At 42.5% G+C, this 20792-nt stretch overlaps 1 protein-coding gene and 1 long non-coding RNA gene across 3 annotated transcripts in view; one reads left to right on the plus strand and one right to left on the minus strand.

Moving 5' to 3' along the window:
- CDH20 (cadherin 20) overlaps nt 1–20792 on the plus strand; it is a 155100-nt gene that overhangs the window by 122098 nt on the left and 12210 nt on the right. For both annotated transcript variants that reach the window (XM_083623818.1, XM_083623819.1), the window contains exons 3-8: nt 1063–1357; nt 3905–4024; nt 6749–6916; nt 10159–10346; nt 14081–14334; nt 18634–18770. In XM_083623818.1, the coding sequence (XP_083479944.1) occupies nt 1063–1357; nt 3905–4024; nt 6749–6916; nt 10159–10346; nt 14081–14334; nt 18634–18770 (1162 nt within the window). The remainder of the gene's footprint in view (nt 1–1062; nt 1358–3904; nt 4025–6748; nt 6917–10158; nt 10347–14080; nt 14335–18633; nt 18771–20792) is intronic.
- LOC310767230 overlaps nt 18666–20792 on the minus strand; it is a 70344-nt gene continuing 68217 nt past the window's right edge. Inside the window, exon 4 of the long non-coding RNA XR_014550776.1 lies at nt 18666–18766. This is a non-coding gene — a long non-coding RNA (uncharacterized lncRNA). The remainder of the gene's footprint in view (nt 18767–20792) is intronic.

Below are 20792 nucleotides of genomic sequence, written 5' to 3' on the forward strand. Positions count from 1 at the left end.
AATAATGAAATATTAATTTGGGGTGTGGGGCCATCATAAAATATGCAAAGAAGCAGTTGCTTTTTGTATGAAAAATGCAGGCCAACTAACGGTCTTATTTCTTTCCTAGACATTAAAAAAGAAATGTGTTGTGTAGTATGAGGGTTCACTAGCTAAGGGCCTTTCAAGTTTTGTGGCATGGGGAAATGGAGTGGGGTGGTGGGATGTAGAGTCACAGTCCTTTTTAGAGTGGCTATATGCCCTACTTTGCAGAGGGCTGTCCTCTATTTGTGGCAGAGAAAAGTCTAGAATCAGAGGAAGAAGCTGAAGCAGGAGATGAGGAAGGAAGGAGGCCAAGTGGAAGAGATTAGTCAGGCTGGTGGAGAGTCACAGATGTCTCCCCCTCCTGTTATGAAAGCTCCCATCCTCTGTCTCCCAGAACCAGAAGAGGGCTTCATGCAGTTGCAGTCTCCAATTGCTTGGAAAAAGTTACGGAGAGGAGGGGACTTAAATGGTGGTGCTGGGATGGGGAGTTTCAGTCTCAGCAACTGATTCATGGGGCAAAGCCTACCAGGGATGGGTTGCTGTGTTCATTAAGCCTGACACTTAGCCAAGTCTGTGAAGATTGTGTTTTTGCTAATAAAGAGTTAACTCCAACTTTGATCGGTGTGATTTACTGCCAGCTCGCTCTTTGACACACATAACACTGACAAGGGTATTGGGCATGTTTTGCCCCAACCACAAAGTTGTTCCTAAGTGCAGTGCTTCATTTCGCCCCATAGAAGTGAATGACAGACCTTTGTCAAACCTGCTTACTCTTCCTAGTGAGTTTTGCCTCAACTAAACCCCAAGACTGCAACCTGTTTACTTTGTCCCACAGAACCAAAGCAGGAAGAAGCAGCTTGTTCAACTAAAACACATGGAGCAATAATGATGATTGTGATAGTTGGTGGTAGGGATGGTAACCGGAAGTTGCTTGCCTTTCTCTACCACAAAATTAAAATGTCCTGAACCAAATGCATTAAATAGCTCTTCACATTTACGGTGAGCTAAGTTCCAACTACATATGGTTACTCTTTGCAGTTGCATTCTGATATGGACAGAGGAGATGGATCCATCAAATACATACTGTCGGGAGAAGGAGCAGGCATTGTGTTTACCATTGATGACGCAACTGGGGATATCCATGCCATTCAGAGGCTGGACCGAGAAGAGAGATCCCAGTATACTCTGAGGGCTCAAGCCTTGGATAGACTGACTGGCAGGCCGATGGAGCCGGAATCTGAATTTATCATCAAAATCCAAGATATCAATGACAATGAACCCAAGTTCCTGGATGGACCATACGTTGCTTCGGTACCAGAAATGTCACCAGTAGGTAAGTGGGACTTTTGAGAACATGCTTTCGATATATAGAAAACAAGCCAGTTAGTATGCTAAAGAAATATTTGGCCTTTATTCCAGCTCCCTAGCTGAAAGATGGCAAAAGGAAGGGCGGGAACTGGGTTTACAGTTTATATTTTAATTCCAGCCTATGTGGAGCGTAGGATAGTTATAAAATAGTGATTCCTAGGTGGCAGGGAACCTTCTTTGATCTGTCTAGTTTTCCCCTCAGCCTATATTCTGTTTTTCCTAGCTGTCTAGGGAAGAAACCAGGAAATGTATGACCCTTAAACTTCTCGTGAAACTTCCCTCCCATTGGCTGTGCAGTTTGCTTCTTTGTACTGTTTATTGCTGAAGTGGAAAACCTCTCCAGAGGTAGAAACTGTGGCACAATTGCTCTGTTTGCCAGCAAGTTCTGTAGTTGAGGCTTGAACCCTATCAAGGTGAACACAGCCCAACAGCCACATATTGGTGGCTTCCTGAGCAGGCTGCTCTGAGAGGCCCATGGATTAAATGTTCACTTGAGCCCCTTTGTTCTCGCAGCATCTTGTGCAATTCCTTCCGCCCTAGTTTACTGTATACTGGTTTTGATTTCATTTCATCCAGTTGCCCCCTTTGCACTTGCTTAATAGCAACAGGACTACTGCCAGATATTTATCCTACAGTACCCAACAGATAGCAATAGGAAGATCATTGGGCCACCATGCATGTGTAGCTCAGAAGTTGTGCAGGCCTGCAGTAGACTGTGGCTGTAAAAGCGGTGCTAGGGGAGTCCTCTGCTGCTACACCAAGGTGTGCTGCTTGCTACCTGTCATTCATATGCCCACTACAAAGAGCAAAGAAAGAGCCATAAGCACAGAGCCATGAAGACCTGTGGCAACAAGCCTTGTGCTTCATTGATTTCCAAGCTGTGCTGTGGTCGCCAGGGGCCCATCATCAGCCTGTGTAAATTAGATCAGTCATGAGCACTGGCCAGTTTTACACCTGGAGCTAAAAAGGACTTTGACTGCCCATAGATCAGAGAAAGGCAAAGGTGGTTTTAAAGCACCTTAAACTTGGAAAGGTTTATGAGATAAGAAATCCATTGGTCTTTTTGCAGGAGCAAGTATAGCACAAAATGTAACCTCCTGACTCTTTGCAGTTTATTAAACAATATTCAAATCCTAGCCACAAATATCGTTCACATTGAATATATCATTATCATATAAAGAGCCAGATCTGAAATATATTTAATAGATCCTCATTAACGGTTCTTACTTTTCTCACCATCCTTCTGTTCCCAATAACATTGTCCAAGCATATATGCATTTGCTCTTGAATTCTATTACAATGTGTCATTTCTCTTTTCCATCTTTTCATTTGCTTTTTCCCCTCCACATAAACCTACAAGTTCTTTGGAATGGTGAATGTGTGATAGCTCTATTATACACCAGACAAGTTTCTTGTTTTGTATATATAACAATATCTTTTTAAACAATCTAATCCCCAGGACTGCAAAGATAAATGTGGGGGGGAAGTATGCTAAGAAATACACTAGTGATACACACTCCCACTTCACACAGCCACAGCTAAGTATTTTTAAGGCCTGTTGAGTTGAAAAGAAACATATTAAAACATGCCCAACCCTGCCATTAACTAGTGAGACTCAAAACTGCTTAATATTGGCCAGATCATGCCCTATGGTATTTGTAGCATTGCATGGATGTTATATTAGTATTCATGCATAAAAACTACCAGGGCAGGCTTCCTCAACCTCAGCCCTCCAGATGTTTTGAGACTACAGTTCCCATCATCTCTGACCACTGGTCCTGCTAGCTAGGGATTGTGGGAGTTGTAGACCAAAAACATCTGGAGGGCCGAGGTTGAGGAAGCCTGTACCAGGGCCATCAGGTTTCAAGAACAATGAGACAAAGAACCGCACCTCCAATTAAGATTTTCAACTCTCAGAATTCTGCACCCAAATATTAAGCTTTTTGGCAAATACAATCCATTTTCACCTTTTGGGAATGACATTACTTAGATTAATGCAATTTAATTGCCCAGATGTAATTTGGTTGCTACAATAGTCATGATTCTTTGTTCAGATTTCATAAGATAGTTCGTTGATGTTTCTGGAACGCAGTTTGTTAAAGGGACTTTCTCATTTTTCCTATGATATTGTTCTTCTCTTCTGCATCATATAATCCTTTTTTTCAGTAGCAGAGTACCGAGTATGATTTAAAGTTTTATTTTAAAGCTGAAGGACTTATAGAATAGAAAGAAGGTGATAAGTTTAGCACCCTGTGGGTCTTAACAGTTCACCAACAAGTGCTGTTATCCTATAGATTATTTACTGATCCAATGATGTCTGGTGGGATTTGTGCTTGTAACCCCCATTAGTGCTAAGAGCTATGTGTGTAAATTCCTCAAGCATTAGAAAGAGAACAGGCTCCTAAATAAATACTCTGTAGAGCAGGACATTTATAATTCACTGAACATAGTTAGATCTGTGTCCTCTCTCCACAGCTACAAATCTAACAAGGTTCTACACTGTTTTTGTCAGGCACCTCTGTTATCCAAGTGACAGCAACAGATGCTGATGATCCTACCTATGGGAACAGTGCCAGGGTAGTCTACAGCATTCTCCAAGGACAGCCATATTTCTCTGTGGACTCCAGAACAGGTAATTTCATTCAAGAGAAAAATCAGCCAAGAATGTGACATTTTCCATTAACTTTCATTCAGTATTCACCTTAGGCTTCATCTTCAAAATGCAAGTCATCAAAGACTATGCAACCCATTGTTTCTCAATAAAGCACCAAGAAGTGTTAAAAACATGAATGAGAAATGATGTGTCGAGTCCAGCAGCAATTGTAGGCTGGTGCGATGGAAAGGAAAAGAACTATTAACTTTGGTGGACATTGCATTGGATCCTAAGTGTGGGAAATGACATCAATAAAATGAAGAAATACGCAAAATAGATAAAATTGAATGAATGTTGGGGGAAATCAGCAAAGTTAACAGTTGTATACGGGCTTCAGAGAACAATCTTGTGACCTGTATTAGCGGTCCCTCAGGGTCAATGTTATCAAAGTCTGTAGAAAAGTAAAATAGAAAGAACATGATAAAAAATTGACCTCATCAATCTCTAGGTAAAGATCCCCAGCCAAACCAAAAACTACAGTTTCAGCACCATACTGTGGGTTAAACTGAGAACAGGGCCTGGAAAACTTAAAGTGAACCTGATGTCAGCCAGATGCGAATGAAGCTGCGTAGCAACTTTTCACTCTTATGAGTGTGTGAGGATGCCCCATATAGCCACAATGTTGAGTATTGGGAGAGAGAAGCCAGACTCAAATCCAGGTCAGCTGCCAGGGTGATCTGTGATTATTCACTGTCCTTTAGGCTAAGCCACCTTGTGTGTTGATGTGACGCTTAATAAACAAAACCCTGTAAATTCCTTGGATGAATGATTGTTCACAGACTTAATAAGTGTTAACAATCAAACAGCAAGCGATGGCCGCTTTCCGTCTTGCCAGTGAGCAGCGGTTGCGGCCCGACACGGCATCTCCTCTCTCGCCCAGATCCACAACGCCATTTTAGAATGTTTCCCCAACCCCTTCGGCTGCTGTGGAGGCTCACGGGTTCCCGCCAAACCCATCCTTCAAATGAGCCAATCCGCAGTGGCCTGGGAGGGGGGCGGGGCATGGCCATCTACTTAGCCTGGCCAGATCACTAAGCAGAGTCCATTCATTTTATCACTCAGCACTTAGGCGTGCTGGAATGGGGGACTCTGTGGCTGGGCATGGAAATCCAGTACATGCATCTACTTTTAATGCAGTGAAGTGCAAAGGTTAAGCTGAAGCATCAAAGGACTGGAATTATAAAGACTGTAGATATGATGGTTACTGTAGACAAGACGAACTGCATTATATATGATTATAAAAATTTACCAGCATGTAAGATTACAGTGCCTTGTATGATAATAGTTGTTTTGTCACTACCACAAGTGTTGTGTCCACTAAAAGCCAAACACAGTGCTTTTGTTTTGTTGTTATAGTCTTTGTTTCTTAAAGAAGGGAATCTGAAATCCAGAGAGAAAGAAGTCAGATGCTAAGTTGAGAATAAAAATAAAGAGATCGACTATTCCACCAGGGTCCTTTGAGGAAAAGACAAAAAGCAAGATAATAAAATATTACCCTAAAAGTCCAGAGATGTTTAGCCCTGGGGGTCCATTCTTCTACAACCATGAGCAATAGTATTCAGCAAAGGTAGCAACTGAACTCGGACGTTTTTGGCAGGGTTTATCAGAGAAACCTTGCTGCCACCTCATGTTCTATTTCAGTAAAACTCTCAGGAAGGGAAACTAACTGCAACAACCCTGGATGTTAACTATGGGGTAGTGACTCCTGCCTCTGTTTCCGTGTGCAACTTTTGCAGTGTAGCTCCGATTCACTGTCATGCATTGCATGCATATCCCTAATTGCAATTAGCTTAATTACACATCATGTTCCACATTCAAAAGCACAGGCATCTCTTGAAGAAGCATAATGAAGTTCTGAACCATTGTTTTGCATGCCATGCACAATTGGTTTAATTACATTAGAGCTTCAGTCACCGCTATAACCTGTTTGCAACAGCAAATATGCATTCTAATACCAAGAGCACAAAATCAGATATGCGCCTAATGATAGCATGACCACAGAAGAGTAAGTATTTGAACTTCACACCATTCAAAGGATTCTAACTGATTAATCAATTGCCTTTCAAATGAATAACTGATTAATTTTCATTACCAACAGGGTGCCCTTTTTTAAAAAAAATACTGAAGGAAATTTGAAATAACTAAAAAAAGAAAGGCAGAAGTAGCAGCTAGCTGTCAATGTTAGGAGGAAAGGTTGTTTTTAACATTTTATTTTGTATTCTCTGTTGCAGAATTAAAATAGCCCTGAAAAAATAAACAGGCGTGCCCTTATCTCTCAACCTAAAATGTGTCTTTTCGCTAATTCAAATTACTCAAATTTAGAATATATAAGAAGACAAGATGTACTTGTTTCCTACTGTAATCTCTGTATGAAGCAAAAGGAAGAACTAGGCTCTAGCCCTTCTTTCACTAACTCCCGAGTGATCTGTTCATGGCAATTCCTTCCGTGAATGACAAATTACTCCACCGACATGGCTGCGGACCAGCGTTGCATCTGGTTCCTGGTATCTTGAGAGTATAGTCCATTCTGATTCTGCAAAGAGGCATGCCTTTCTGGGTGGCTCCCAATAAACTTTGTTTTTCGTCTTGAAAAGGAAGCATTTCCCAATGAATACTCGGGTTAGTAAATTTGTTACTTTGTGTGCATTATTCAATTAAATGCCTTTTTGTGTGTGTCTTTATTTTCCCCTGCCGTTTTCATAGGCTTAATTAGGACAGCGCTAATGAACATGGATAGAGAAGCAAAAGAATATTATGAAGTGATTATCCAGGCCAAAGATATGGGCGGACAGCTGGGAGGATTAGCTGGGACGACCACAGTCAATATCTCTCTGTCTGATGTCAATGACAACCCACCCAGATTTCCACAGAGTAAGTCTCAGCCACGATGTCTCAGCAATGGGGGGTGGGGGGCAGAGCTTCTCAATGGATGTTTCTTAATTCCAGGTATTCTTCCCCTGGTGCGCTTTTTTGTCCCTACCTAGATTTCCACATGATAAGTGTCCATCACAATATGCAGATCCCTGGCACGTTGCCCAAATAAAAAGATGTGACAAAATATTTGCACAGTAATTATGTGCTTTACTAGTTATCAATAATAATAATAACAACAACAATGATGGTTTGAAGAATCAAGAAGACAGATTGCCACCCCAAGAAGCTTGCAGTCTAACATCTGACGTGAAGTGGAAGAGAGACACAAAGAAAATGGAGGCAGGGGCAAACAGGGCAAGATTCTGCACTTATCAGTACTTAGGATTAGTTGCCATAGGGGATAAGAACTAAAGAGCTCACATAGACCTCACAGAAAAGGTGGGTTCTGAGGAAGGCTTTGGAAACAGTGCAGATCTGGAGAGGCAGTTCTGGGCAAAGGAAACAGCAAGGGAGACAGGTCAGTCATTTGAGGGAACAGGAGGGAACAGGAGATCTTCACACAGATGGTGGTGTTTGTGGGGGTAGAGGAGCACGCATATATACAGGCAGAGGAATATAGGGCTACTACACCAGGGCGATAAGGGAGTGAGAACCCTGCAAAGGGTATTGGAGATTAAGGATAAACATCTGGAGCTTTTCAGAGCGATCAGAGAGTTGAATGGTTTCTGAGTCCTGGACGGAGTTGAGGGGACCATGATGAAACAACAGGAGGAGGAACAAAAGGAAATGTTGGCATGAAGGCAGAGGGGTAGGCAGCTTCCCATGTGTGACAAGGGGAAGGGGAAGGAAAGGGTTGATGGAAGTATAAGAGAGCAGAATGGAAGACGAACGGTGGGGAAGAAATCAGGAATGGATAGTTCCAGTATTGGTACTGAATGAAGCTTTAAGTGGATACCAGGAAGCGTTAGTGGCTGCTAGCCTTAGTAAGACTTCAAAGGCAAAGAAGGGATGCTGAGGATTCGTAAAAGAGTGTTGAACTTTTTTTTTAATGGTCTTTCCTCTTCTTCTTTTTCGTCTCTTTACTTGGGTGTATTTCTTTGCATGTTTAAATGAAGGCTATCAAACTAAATTTCTGATAACATAAAATAGTTTTTGTGCTCTTTAGCTTTGTTGTTGTTGCTGTTTAGTCATTTAGTCATGTCCGACTCTTCGTGACCTCATGGACCAGAGCACGCCAGGCACTCCTGTCTTCCACTGCCTCCCGCAGTTTGGTCAAACTCATGCTGGTAGCTTCGAGAACACCATCCAACCATCTCGTCCTCTGTCGTCCCCTTCTCCTTGTGCCCTCCATCTTTCCCAACATCAGGGTCTTTTCCAGGGAGTCTTCTCTTCTCATGAGGTGGCCAAAGTATTGGAGCCTCAGCTTCAGGATCTGTCCTTCCAGTGAGCACTCAGGGCTGATTTCCTTCAGAATGGATAGGTTTGGTCTTCTTGCAGTCCATGGGACTCTCAAGAGTCTCCTCCAGCACCATAATTCAAAAGTATCAATTCTTCGGCGATCAGCCTTCTTTATGGTCCAGCTCTCACTTCCATACATCACTGCTGGGAAAACCATAGCAGCACAAAATGTGGCCCAAAAGATGCAGACCTGTTATTAGAATATAACCTTAAGTTGCTCATGCAGTTTTAAACCATTTCAGGAGGCATCAAATTTTCACAGCTGCTACAGAGGCTCAACTTCAGTTCAGAGGTTTAAGAAATAGTCAACAGCCTAAATACTGGGTAGATTTCACTGTGTCCCTAGATACTGGCTACATTCCTATGAAGATTCACTGATTCTCATAAAACCTTTCAAACTGCAAGTATATTGCTATAATTAATAAACAACAACAACAGATTTGGACTCTCAGATTCTGTTCCAGCAGATTTCTCATGAAGGTGATCTTAGAACGAGTCTTGTACGAGTCAACAGAATGACTTTCACTTCCTACCTAAACTTCCCTCTGTATCAGAGTTGGGGAACTTGTGGCGCTGTTGTTCGACTCCCAACTCCTTTCATCCCCAACTAATATGACCAGTGGTCAGAGAAGATGGAAGTTGTAGTCCAACAGCACCTGCAGTGCTGTGAGTTCCCCATCCCTACTCATCAGGATTGATAACTTTCAGACTGGTTTAGTACCTACGATAGTCATTGTAGCAACAGCAAAGAATCATGTTTCATCTTAAAAGCTGGGAGTAAATCTCATTAAATTCCATGGGCCTCACTTCTGAGTTGTTGTCATAGATTTGTGCTTTTACTGTGTCATCAGCTCTTGAGGACTGGAGTCTACTTCCATCTTTTATCTTGTGAAATGTTTGACGTGTTTCACTGGTGATGGTGAACAAAATGAACACTCCTGCGATACCCTAGAAAGCTCCATGCCTACTTTCTAAATTCCCTCTCATTTTAAAATTTAAAATATCACACTGCTCATCAATTAATTAAGCACTTGCATTTGAGGGGGGCGGGTGTTGCCTTCCACTGTTCATGTCCCTACCAACTTTACTTTTCAGTCAAAGAATTACACACTGCCATTTCCTCCTGCTGCGCTAGTCTGAAGTGCAACTCTTGAGTTAATAAATACTGCTGCAAGAGGAAGGAATTAATCGAAGCTACTGTGTATTCAAAGGAGCAAAGGGGAACCTTTTACTCTGTAGATTTGTTGGTTATGCATAAGTTTTGCTCTTAGATCAGCTTTGCCACAGGAAGAACGAATGGTTTGATACGAACAATTTAAATATGCCCCCGATATGTCAAGAGAGCTATTGAAACTCAGCAAGGGGGATTTAAATTTGTTTGGATTTTTCTACACTGGAGTTGACCATGTGCTTCCACAGCCCAGCGTAAGGAACTTCAGTGTTTAAGGTTGCAATCCTAACTCTGCTTACTTGGAAGTAAGCCCCATTGAATTAAATAGGATTCACTACTGAATAGAAATAGTTAGGATAGTGCTGTCATAGACTTATTCACAGTGGCTACTTCATTTCATTTCTGTAAGTCTTGTAATGTATTTAGGGCATAAAGAATTCAGCCAGTTAGGCATTTTTCAGGCCTTTTGATTTTAAATGATTTGATATAATTTGATTTCTACTGAAATGAGCATGGAGCTTGCAAAGGCTTAATTTTGACGGCATTGTTCTCTTTTTAAATATTATTGAACTTATTTATTTTATTTCACAATTAACTTTTTTTCCCCCAGAACATTATCAGATGAGCGTTCTGGAGTCTGCTCCAGTTAGCTCTACTGTGGGCCGTGTCCTTGCTAAAGATTTGGATGAAGGCATTAATGCTGAAATGAAATACAGCTTTGTGGATGGGGATGGACTGGATGTCTTTGATATTGCCACCGAACCTAATCGCCAAGTTGGTGTCATCACAGTGAGAAAGGTAACACGTTCATTCCTCAGCAAAGTGCAACCATTACTGCAAATGCAATTTCCACTGCGATAAAATATTGTTATAGTAATTATTTTTATTACTACTTTGCATACCACTTCTACAACTAATACAACTAAGTCCATTGATAGTGCAATCCTATTCATGTCTACTCAAAAGTAACCTCTCTTGAGTTCAATGGGACTTACTCTTGAGTTTAGGATAGGGCTGCCATGCATCTGGGAATGGGCAGGAAATTGGCAAAATGTCTGGGGGAAATTTATAAAATTCAAATAAAGGCCAAAAACTTAAATTTTTGTGGGGAGACATAGCTCAACAACTTTGTCTGGATTTTCACTTTGGGGAGTATAGGATCCTAACGTAAATCAGTTTAAAATGGGTTTTTAAAAGAAGGGGGGAAGCAATCAATTGTACAAATTAAAAGCATTCTCGCATCTTTTCCATTCTGGGAGAGGCTGGCACAGGCAGAGTTAAAAGAACGCCAGGTTAAAAGAAGCTGGGAGGAGAAAGTTTTAGGGGGAAAGGTTAAGCACTCTGGTGCAAATGGCCCCATTTGGTTGCAAATGAAACGTGCCAGCAGGACTTCATTGCATGTGGCTGCAATGTAACAAATAGTTTTCATCCAAATAAACTAGCATGTGAGCCATCCTTCTGACTGTCTCAGTTGTGCCATTACTCAGTTTTGTCTGCTCATTTAAAATTTTAATTATTTCTGAAGTCTGAAAAAATCTCTTGTTCACTCATTGGGGCTGTTGTGTGTCGAGACCCCGCAGCCTCCCCCTCGTTGGAAATAACTCACACAAGGACACGGATATTAGGTTTATGTTATTGGGCAAATTTTGGCCACAACTTTATTGAAATTACAGAATGTGAGCGGTATTGGCTTAGGCGTTGATTGGACCTGACTATATCTGACTCCTGCCCATTGTGCAGGAAGTTCAGTAAGGGTAAGCCGGTAGGGGGAGCCCTGTCGATGCGAACCAACTCAAGCTCCCCCTGGTGTTCCCGTCGGGGTCGTGTCAAGGCCTTAGCCCCCCAGCCGGGCTTCAGACTAGATCAACACCCCTGGGTTCCTTTAACGGAATACCCTTAAGCATGGAGGGGCAGGTGATGGCTACACCTTCCCTCCCCCACACAAGGTCAAACAATGCCTAACCGCAACCCTAACCAAGTTGTGATGATTGCCACGAGGTAGGCGAAAACCAAGTGGCCAGTGCCAATTTGCCAAGTGGAAAAATTCCTACCAGGCCCATGGGCAACCAAGGCGACCAACCGAAGTCCATAGCAAGGCCATTGCCTAACCTGCAAAATAGGGAGGGAGGGTGGGTGATTGAGGAAGCGAGCCAAAGAGGAAGTCCTCTGGTTCGCTCCTCTGTTTAAACGGCCCCGGCCACGCCCCCCCCCCCCCCCGCCAGCGGGTTGGCTGGCCGGGCTCTGACGTGGCCAGGATCCCCCAGGCAACAGGGGACAAAGTTCCCCACCCCTGGTGGAGAGTGGGTGGCCACGCGGTCCACCGTAACTCCTCCCCACTGGGAAGTGGAGCAGATTTCCAGGTGAAGTCCCATTGGCTTCAGCGGGCCATTACATTTTCACTTGGATATGTAAGATGTTTGAAGTATAATACCAAAAATGTAATACACTCACACATATACATCTATCTATCATCTATCTATCTGCAAACACATGTATCATGTATTGTTCTTGAGGCATGTTCCTAGACTGGCATAGTTCCCTGCTGAGTGTTTGCTAGCAAACTGGAATTAGCTGTTGCTGACTGTGTTAATTAATGCATTCCTCCATTCAGCATATGCCTTCCTCAAGAAGATACAAATCCCCAAAATTAAAGTAAATATACACTATCAATTTGTGCTTTTAAAAAAAAATCCCAGTGCAGAAAACAGATTTGAACTTCTTCCAAGATAGCGTTTGCCTCTAAAACCAAGACGACAGCTTTAGAAGCACACATTTTGTTTTGATCAAAATCTGTGCCAGTTACAAAGATTCCATTTTGCTAATATTCAGCATTAAACTACCCATTATGTAAAAGTAAAGAGCGTATAACCATTGTATTCTTGGAAATTAAATTATCAGCAGGAGGCCTCATAATGCTCTAAAAGACCCTTGCAACCATTTCTAGATCCACTTTTATGAAGGTTCTTTGGACATTCCTAGGCTTCGCTTTGCTGTTGCCGCTAAGATTCTTTTCAATTATCATTTTATTGTTATACATAAAAAGTGCACGCTAAGTATCACTGCAGTACAATTATCGGCATCAATTTCCTTCGCATGTAAAACTGTATCAAGAAAGGGCATGAAAAACCAGCATGGGGAAAAAAGAATGTCTTCTGCAAAAGGAAGACGTTAGCACGGTTGTCTTTCAGTACCGGATTCGCTTTGTGATAAAGCCCTCCCTCTAACGTTTAGGCAATAATAATAAAGGACTTAGAAGAACAGCCAAAACGGAATACATTTGAATGTCGCTAATTTCCGTGGAATAGCTAAGCCATGTGCTTAACTCTCCCACATTGAAATAAATAAAATTAATGGTGCTTCACCCTGACTGAATTATAGCAATTAAAATATAATTAAATGCATTATGTACAACATTTTTGTTATATGCTCAAAGTGCTTAACACACATAACACACATAGCTAGGTTTGGGGGACTAAACTGAATCCTGGTAAGACTCAGGTGCTGTGGACTATGGGCTCCCATATCCAGGAAGTGGGCAGAAAGCCTGTCCTTGATGGGGTTGCACCCCCTTGAAGGAGCAGGTATATGGGGGGGTTGGGGGGACTGAGTGCTCCTTGATCCGGTTTTGTCACCTGAAGCCCAGGTGGCTCCAGTGGCAGTGAGTATCTCCTCTCAGGTGTGGCTGCTTCACCAGCGATGGGCATTCCTGAATAGGAAAAAACCTGACCACTGTAGCCCATGTTCTGGCAAATTCCAGGCTGGACTTTTGCAACAGACTCTACATGGGGCTGCCCTTGAAGACTGTCTGGAAGCTGCAAAAAGTGCGGAATGCAGTGTCCAGAGAGCGGATGGGAATAGCTGGTTGAACATGTGCAACACGAGTGTTTAAAAAAAATGCACTGGTTGCGAGTTAATTTCTGAGCCCAATTCATGGTGCTTATGCTGACAGTGGCTTGGGACCCAAATATCTGAAAGACTGACTCCTTCCGTATCAACCTGTCCATGAATTAAGTTCTACAGGGGATACCCTATTGGTGATTCCACCATAAGGGAATTCAAGAAGTGGTGGCATGTGGGTAGGTCTTCTCTGTAGCAGCTCCACATCTTTGGAATGACCTAATTTGCAAAAAAAGGGAACTGAGTTTGAAAGAGCAAAGGCTGCTTCTTTTTGCTGTTCCTATTTGGATTCAGGGGGCGGGGAGTGCATGTGGTGGACACCTACTGGTGCCCAATCCTGGCTACTGCTGGAGCTGGACTGGGGCACAAGTTGACATGCTAGACCTCGCTATCCTCTGTGACTGCTTGGACAACCCTCACCCAATTATTACAATAATATCTGGGATGCATTTTGTTAAAATGAAAGCAGTAAAGTTGTGGGCCTGTCATGTTCATCCAGCCGGTTACATACAATGTAAGTGATACGAGTTTAAATGGAAGTGTTTTATTTTAAAGGAATTGGGTGGTATGGCTCAAGACGTTCTGTCCAGTCTCAGAGGAGGTCTTCTAATGCTTTATTTCTTCTTCGTCTTCAGCCCTTGAACTTTGAGAGTAAGAAGAGCTACACTTTAAAGGTGGAGGGTGCCAATCCCCACTTAGAAATGCGCTTCTTGAACCTGGGCCCCTTCCGTGACACGGCAACTGTACACATCACCGTTGAGGACGTGGAAGAGCCCCCACTCTTTGAGCCTAGCTTTTATTTTGTGGAAGTCCCTGAAGATGTGGACATTGGGACCACCATACAAATGATTTATGCCAAGGACCCGGATGTGACCAACAACTCCATCAGGTTCCTTTCTTTGATTGTTTCTCTCTTTTTTTTCCCCCCATCATCCTAAACATCCACTATGTTAACTCCTAGGATTGTTCTTGTTGCTTTAGGGGAGTAATGCAGATTCAGAAATTTATTATTCTTTATTTAATAGGATTTATATGCCACCCTTCGTCATAAGATCTCAGGGCAAGTTCACAGAATGAAATACAGAATTAGAACAAGTAAATAATTAAAACGAAACAATAACACCCCCCTTCCCACAGACACATATAAAAGGCTGAAGAATATTAATCTGCCAGTTTCAAATAAATGCTTAACCTTAGATGCTAGCAAGGCTATACATTATTTTGTACAGGCAAAATCACCATTTACTTGTCCTCTCTGAATCAGAGGCAAGATTTAAGAACTGGCTCTCTCCAGTGCATCCAGAGTTAATTAACCATTATCAATTTAGGACAGATGGTATTGAGTCTCTGTCAGTGAGGAGGCTGCAGCTTACTATTCAGGCAACAAAAGGATGGTTTATGTCATCCCTGCTCAAAATAATCCCATTCTACACTGTTACACTCTGATAATAATAATAATAATAATAATAATAATAATCTTTTATTTGTATCCCGCCCTCCCCAGCCAAGACTGGGCTCAGGGCGGCTAACATCAAATATATAACATTGGTATAAAATCAAACAATAATTAAATTACCTCCTAAAAACAAGTCAGGATCAAATTAACATCTAATTAGATGGCTTTCCGCAGGATTAGAGTTGGGAACAGTAAATGTTCATCAGTATGTGTTTACATGACCAGCGTAACATGTGGCCCAGTCTAGGCCTCCCACAAATTTCAGGAAACTGAAGCTTCTTTGTCACAGAAGTTTTGCCTGAGGAAAGACATCTGGAACTGTCCAGAGCAACTGAGTAATGATTGCGTGATAATTTATTATGCGAAAAGAGGGGAAATGTGCTCTCCTTTTTTCAGGTCTCTCAGTCTTACCCGTAATGTCTCATCTTCCTCTCCAAGCAGGAGACTTTGGCCAAGGGGATGTGTGCAAATATGCACCCCTTGCTATAGTTTCTCTAAAGCTTCATGGGCTATAGATAGAAAAGAAGATTTGGGATAGGTGGGTCTTCATATAGATGTGGAAATAAAGGGAATCTCTTTCTTGAAAGTCTGGTGAGCAGAGTGATCTATTGTTATGCACTCTCCAGCTGCCCAAGGGGGGGTGTGACACATTCCAGGGGTTTCGTTTCCTTTGAGTGACAGAGCACTGAGGGCCTAGGACATTTTGCTTCATTTATAAATATATAACCAGATAGCACAGGGAGGAAAAAAGGGGAACTCCTACAAGGTAGCAAATCTTCATCAGATGCCCAGACAGACTTTGCACACCAAAGCACTTCACATTCTGGCAACCCCCTGTCGTCTCTGTTTCTGTGTCTTCAAAATAACAAACTCTTGTGTCTCTCACCACCACCACCACATATTCTCCTGGGGCTTTCTACATGCTAAATATTGTGCTCTACCCTGTAAAATCCTCAAAGTTTGAAGCATCCAACAGCCTTCACAGGATGTTTTATTAAATACAGACAGTGTGAACAAGAGTTCTAAAGAACTTGAAAGTTTGCTCACAACTTTCTGATATTTTAGTAAAGGTAAAGGGACCCCTGACCATTAGGTCCAGTTGTGCCCGACTCTGGGGCTGTGGCGCTCATCTCGCTTTATTGGCTGAGGGAGCCAATAAAGTCATGTGGCCAGCATGACTAAGCCACTTCTGGCAAACCAGAGCAGTGCATGGAAATGCCGTTTACCTTCCCGCCCATGTGGTACCTATTTTTCTACTTGCACTTTGACGTGCTTTCGAACTGCTAGGTTGTCAGGAGCAGGGACCGAGCAACGGGAGCTCACCTCGTCGCAAGTATTCGAACCGCCGACCTTCTGATCGGCAAGTCCTAGGCTCTGTGGTTTAACCCACAGCGCCACCCGCATCCCACTCTGATATTTTAGTCTGCCCTATTAGATTCTCTCTCTCCCCCCCCACCCATAGACCAATGTGGCTACTTACAATTTTAGTATTATAGATGGTTTAATGAACAGATCTTAGTCTTACCCCATGATATGCCAGTAGTACACAGCTGAATTATAACTGATATAATTTGGTTTTGTGGGCGTCCCATAAGCACAATTCCACCAGAAAATGTTCAGGGATTCCAGTGGTTATTTCAATAAATAAGGGCAATGCTATATTTGTCAACGGAATTTCGGAAAGGCGGGCCATATTACGAGAATGCTCACCGAACGCACCAGAAACTCTCAAATCCTCTTATCCCTGCCTTTCTTGACATCTGGATTGCCCACATTGAGAGATGCTGATTGCTGAAGGCATGGCCTGATTAATTCAGAATGACTAAGGGAGATTATGTAAACAGTTCAATGGACTAGAGTGCTGAGAACCAATTATTAATAATAGGCAAACATGTGCAAAGAATGCAGTACAAAAACTCCACCTGTGCTGCATGACACCAGTGATTAATGTTGCACCACTAATCACAAGGCCATATTCAATTTCAGATACAAGTTAGCCCTAAACTGTCAGAGGAGAATTTTTTTTAATGGGCATTTGCAAGACAGATCATTATTTCACAATCTAAAGCTTTTGTGTGGCTTTCCTTAATAAATCTAGCAGACCGGGGGATACATCTTTATTTTAAAAGTGTGAGAGAGCATTCACAATGACGATTTTTCCTCCCTTCTTCTTATCCTTCGACTAAACAAAGCTGCTTCTTTCTTTGAAAGCAGTTCAACAACGTTGTGTGCCTTGCGTTTCCTTTGCCGCGTGTTTCCCTTGCACAATTAGAACACGTTGGGTTGCGTCCCACACAGTTTTGCTTGCACAACATACTTCCGCTTCCTTAATGGGACTTTACCCTGCCCTCCCCAAGCTTTCTGTAAACCTTCAAAATCTTCTCCGAAGAGTTGGGAGACTCTGTGGGGCAAATTTTGGGGTCATGCAAGGAACAGGAGCAAAGAGGAATCCCACTGTGTGAGCAGAACTCCACTTGTGCAGCAGCACTGGTCACAAATTGCAGCTCACTGTTTGTATAGCACTCTCTTATTGTTGTTATTTAAATGTAATGGTCACTTTATTTTGACCAAGGCAACCCAAAGCAACTTACAAACACACCCCACGTAGATACATTCAAACCGAGCTGGGGGTAGTGGTTGCATTAAAATCTTCCCACCCACTGCTAAAAGACCACGGATAGTTCAGGGCCAAAGGCCTGGTTATAGAGGAAACTTTTTGCCTGGCACCTAAAGATATATAATGTTGTCAACATACTTTGCATCTGTCCCTGCCCTACCAGATGCAACAGTGGGTCAATCCTTATAACAACACCAGAGGGTAGGCCAGTTTTATGATTCCCATATTGCTAGTTAGGGAGACTGACTCAGGCAGTCAAATGGATTTGCAATAAAATCATCAGTCAATCAAGCTGTGATATACATTTTAACATAGATGAACCCCAGTGCAGTGGACCCCATTTCATTTAATACTTTTGAATGATCCATTCTGCCTTTGTCTCTCTCTGCTCATTTCCCTCTTCTTGCTTTCCACATGGAGGGGAGACAGCACAGACACAGAAGAGACCCCCGTAATTTTGGTTAAATGGGATTTTTGCATATGTATGACCCTTAGAGCTGAATCTTCACGTATGATGCCACATGACTGTATTTATTTTTGTCTGTCCTCAACCTGCTGTGCCAGTTGGCTTATTTGGGTCTGGGGTAGGAAAAAATGTCCTATCTGCTCTCCAACCATTCATAATTTGGTAAACGCCACTCTTGTCCATCTTAGTTGTCATTTATTTTCCTAAACTAAAGAAAGAAAGTCTCATACTCTCTTGCCTTTTCTCATATGAAGTTGCAACATGTCCTTATTCATTTTCACTTCTGCAGCTTTTTCAGTTCTTATATTCATTTTCAGATCCGGTGAAAATAACTATTATACAGTAGTATAATAGAACAACAGAGCATTGTATTTATTATTCACTGTCAGGAGAGACCAAAAATATACCTTCAAAATTAGTTATAACTGTTTTTGACTATTCTTGCTATTCTAGTTGTTGTTTTTATTTTAAAAAAAACTATTATAGGATAAAAGCAATCGAACAAATTATCAAGCCATGCTTTAAATTTAGTGTCTGAACTAGAAGCAAACCAGAGAATTAAAAATTACCAATGAACCTGAACGGAGCCTTGATTAGGAATGATTTATTCCTTGCATATGATGCCTTCTAAATGTATACTTTTTTACAGGTATTCCATTGATCGAAGTAGTGATCCCGGACGCTTCTTTTATGTCGACATTGCAACAGGTGCTCTGATGACCGCAAGACCTCTGGATCGGGAAGACATTTCATGGCACAATATCACCGTCCTGGCCGTGGAGCTGAGTAAGGAGAACAAAAACCATGCAAATATGTTTGTTTCAACATTTCGGGCTGCTGCACATTTATCTCCATCTTTTCCTCCTTTCAATTATGTTTTATTGTTTGTTAACATGGAAACACAAGAGTTCAATACAGTGGTACCTCTGGTTATGTACTTAATTCGTTCCGGAAGGTCCGTTCTTAACCTGAAACTGTTCTTAACCTGAAGCACCACTTTAGCTAATGGGGCCTCCTGCTGCTGCCGCACTGCTGGAGCACAATTTCTGTTCTCATCCTGAAGCAAAGTTCTTGACCCGAGGTAATATTTCTGGGTTAGCGGAGTCTGTAACCTGAAGCATATGTAACCCGAGGTACCACTGTATAAGCACGTTCCTTACTCTAGTTATCTCCAAATGTATTTTACTGGGGTTCCAATTTAACCAGCATTTAAAGCCTACTCTGGCAGACTCTTGGGGTGATCCAATCCCATGGCAAGATCCACTGTGGATTTCTGGCTCAGCTGGCTAATTCGTGGTTTGGACCCCAACCCCGGCTCAGCCAAAGCCAGCATAACTTGTTCAGCTCAGCCAAAGTTTGCTGAGCTGAGGCCAGTGTAAGTCCCCAAAAGGGGGCATATTCTGGGGTGGGACCAGAGAGAGGAGACATAGGCTGGATCATAATCCCATTCAACTCAGTCGTGTGACTTGGCAACCTGGCATAGGACACTTATTTTGAAGGCTTGTTCTCCTTCTGCCAGGCTTAGGATGGGGTTTGGATGTGGTGCAACTTTACACTGGCTCGCTCTACGCCAGCCTCGTGTGCATAGGACTGCTTCCTCGATAACTTCACTGCAGTTCAGAAACAACCAGAGTTCAGCCTACACAAGCCGTATGACATGCATATTTATATGCACTGCAGTGGAAGCCACGCTTCGCATCTGATTGAGGGAATGAAAGTAGCATTTAATTTTTACGCTCCTAGGGAGGTCTGCAAATGAAATGTTTACTCAAACCATTAGCATTCAAGGGAATTGTTGTTTAATTTCTCTTTCTTGCTTTTTTTTTTAATAAAAAAAAATGCAGTTCAGATAAGAGCTAGCACACGCGCTCTCGACCCAAGAACTATTAGTAGCAAAAACAGATGCTCTGAATATTACAGGGCTTATCAGAGTAGAAAGCAGCATTATCAGGAAGGATTGAATGGCTCAGGGATTTGCTAATGAGCTCAGAGCCTTTCACTTCTAGGTCACTGGTTCAAAACCTCCTTGAGCCAGTAGCAAGCGACTGTTATCACCATCTGCTTGCTTGCTTTTTTTAGTGGCCTCTAGAAATAATTTTGTAATAAACCCGTGTTTAGGGCAGGGAAAGCTGCTTACTAGGGTCTCAGATATGTACCGAAACGTAGGGGTCACTGTTGCTTGAGAACTACCGTGGCCTTTCTGAGAAACCTTCTGCCCCCGTACATATTTAGAGTTTCAGTGTATGAAACACTGGCTGGAAATCGACATTACAGCAGACAAGGGTCATTTTTTTATTTTTAAAGTTATCTGTGTCACATTCTCATCTGATGGGGGAGAAAATTAGTTTGGTTTGCATTTTAAAATGAACCTACGTAATTCACACTTTCGGAAACGCTAATCGTGCTTTGGGAACACTTTTCTATCAATCTGAGTCAGAAACTGTGAAGACGTTTGCCTCTTCAAATTTTCATACATAAATGCAACAAGCACTTTGTGTAAGAGACTCAGGAGCATTCTTAGGGACTGGGCAGGTTGGCTCTCACCAAGGGCGCAGGCTTGTGTGTGCGCACGCAAAAATCATGCCTCTCCACTCTGGCTTGGAGTGGCTAGGAGCTTGCCCAGCCTTCCAAACGTTCTCCAGTTGTTTGGGGGAGGGCACCAATATTTCTCCTTGCCAAGGGTTTAAGGGGTGGGGGGTTGCCGACACAGCTCCTTGCAAGGGGACACTGATACAGCTCCTTGCCAAGGGTGCAAAGGAGCCTAGGTACTCCTCTGAACACACTAGAAAATTTTTATAGAATCACAGA

This window comes from Podarcis filfolensis (genome assembly GCF_964270895.1).
Source record: "Podarcis filfolensis genome assembly, chromosome: 7".
Lineage (NCBI taxonomy): Eukaryota > Metazoa > Chordata > Lepidosauria > Squamata > Lacertidae > Podarcis > Podarcis filfolensis.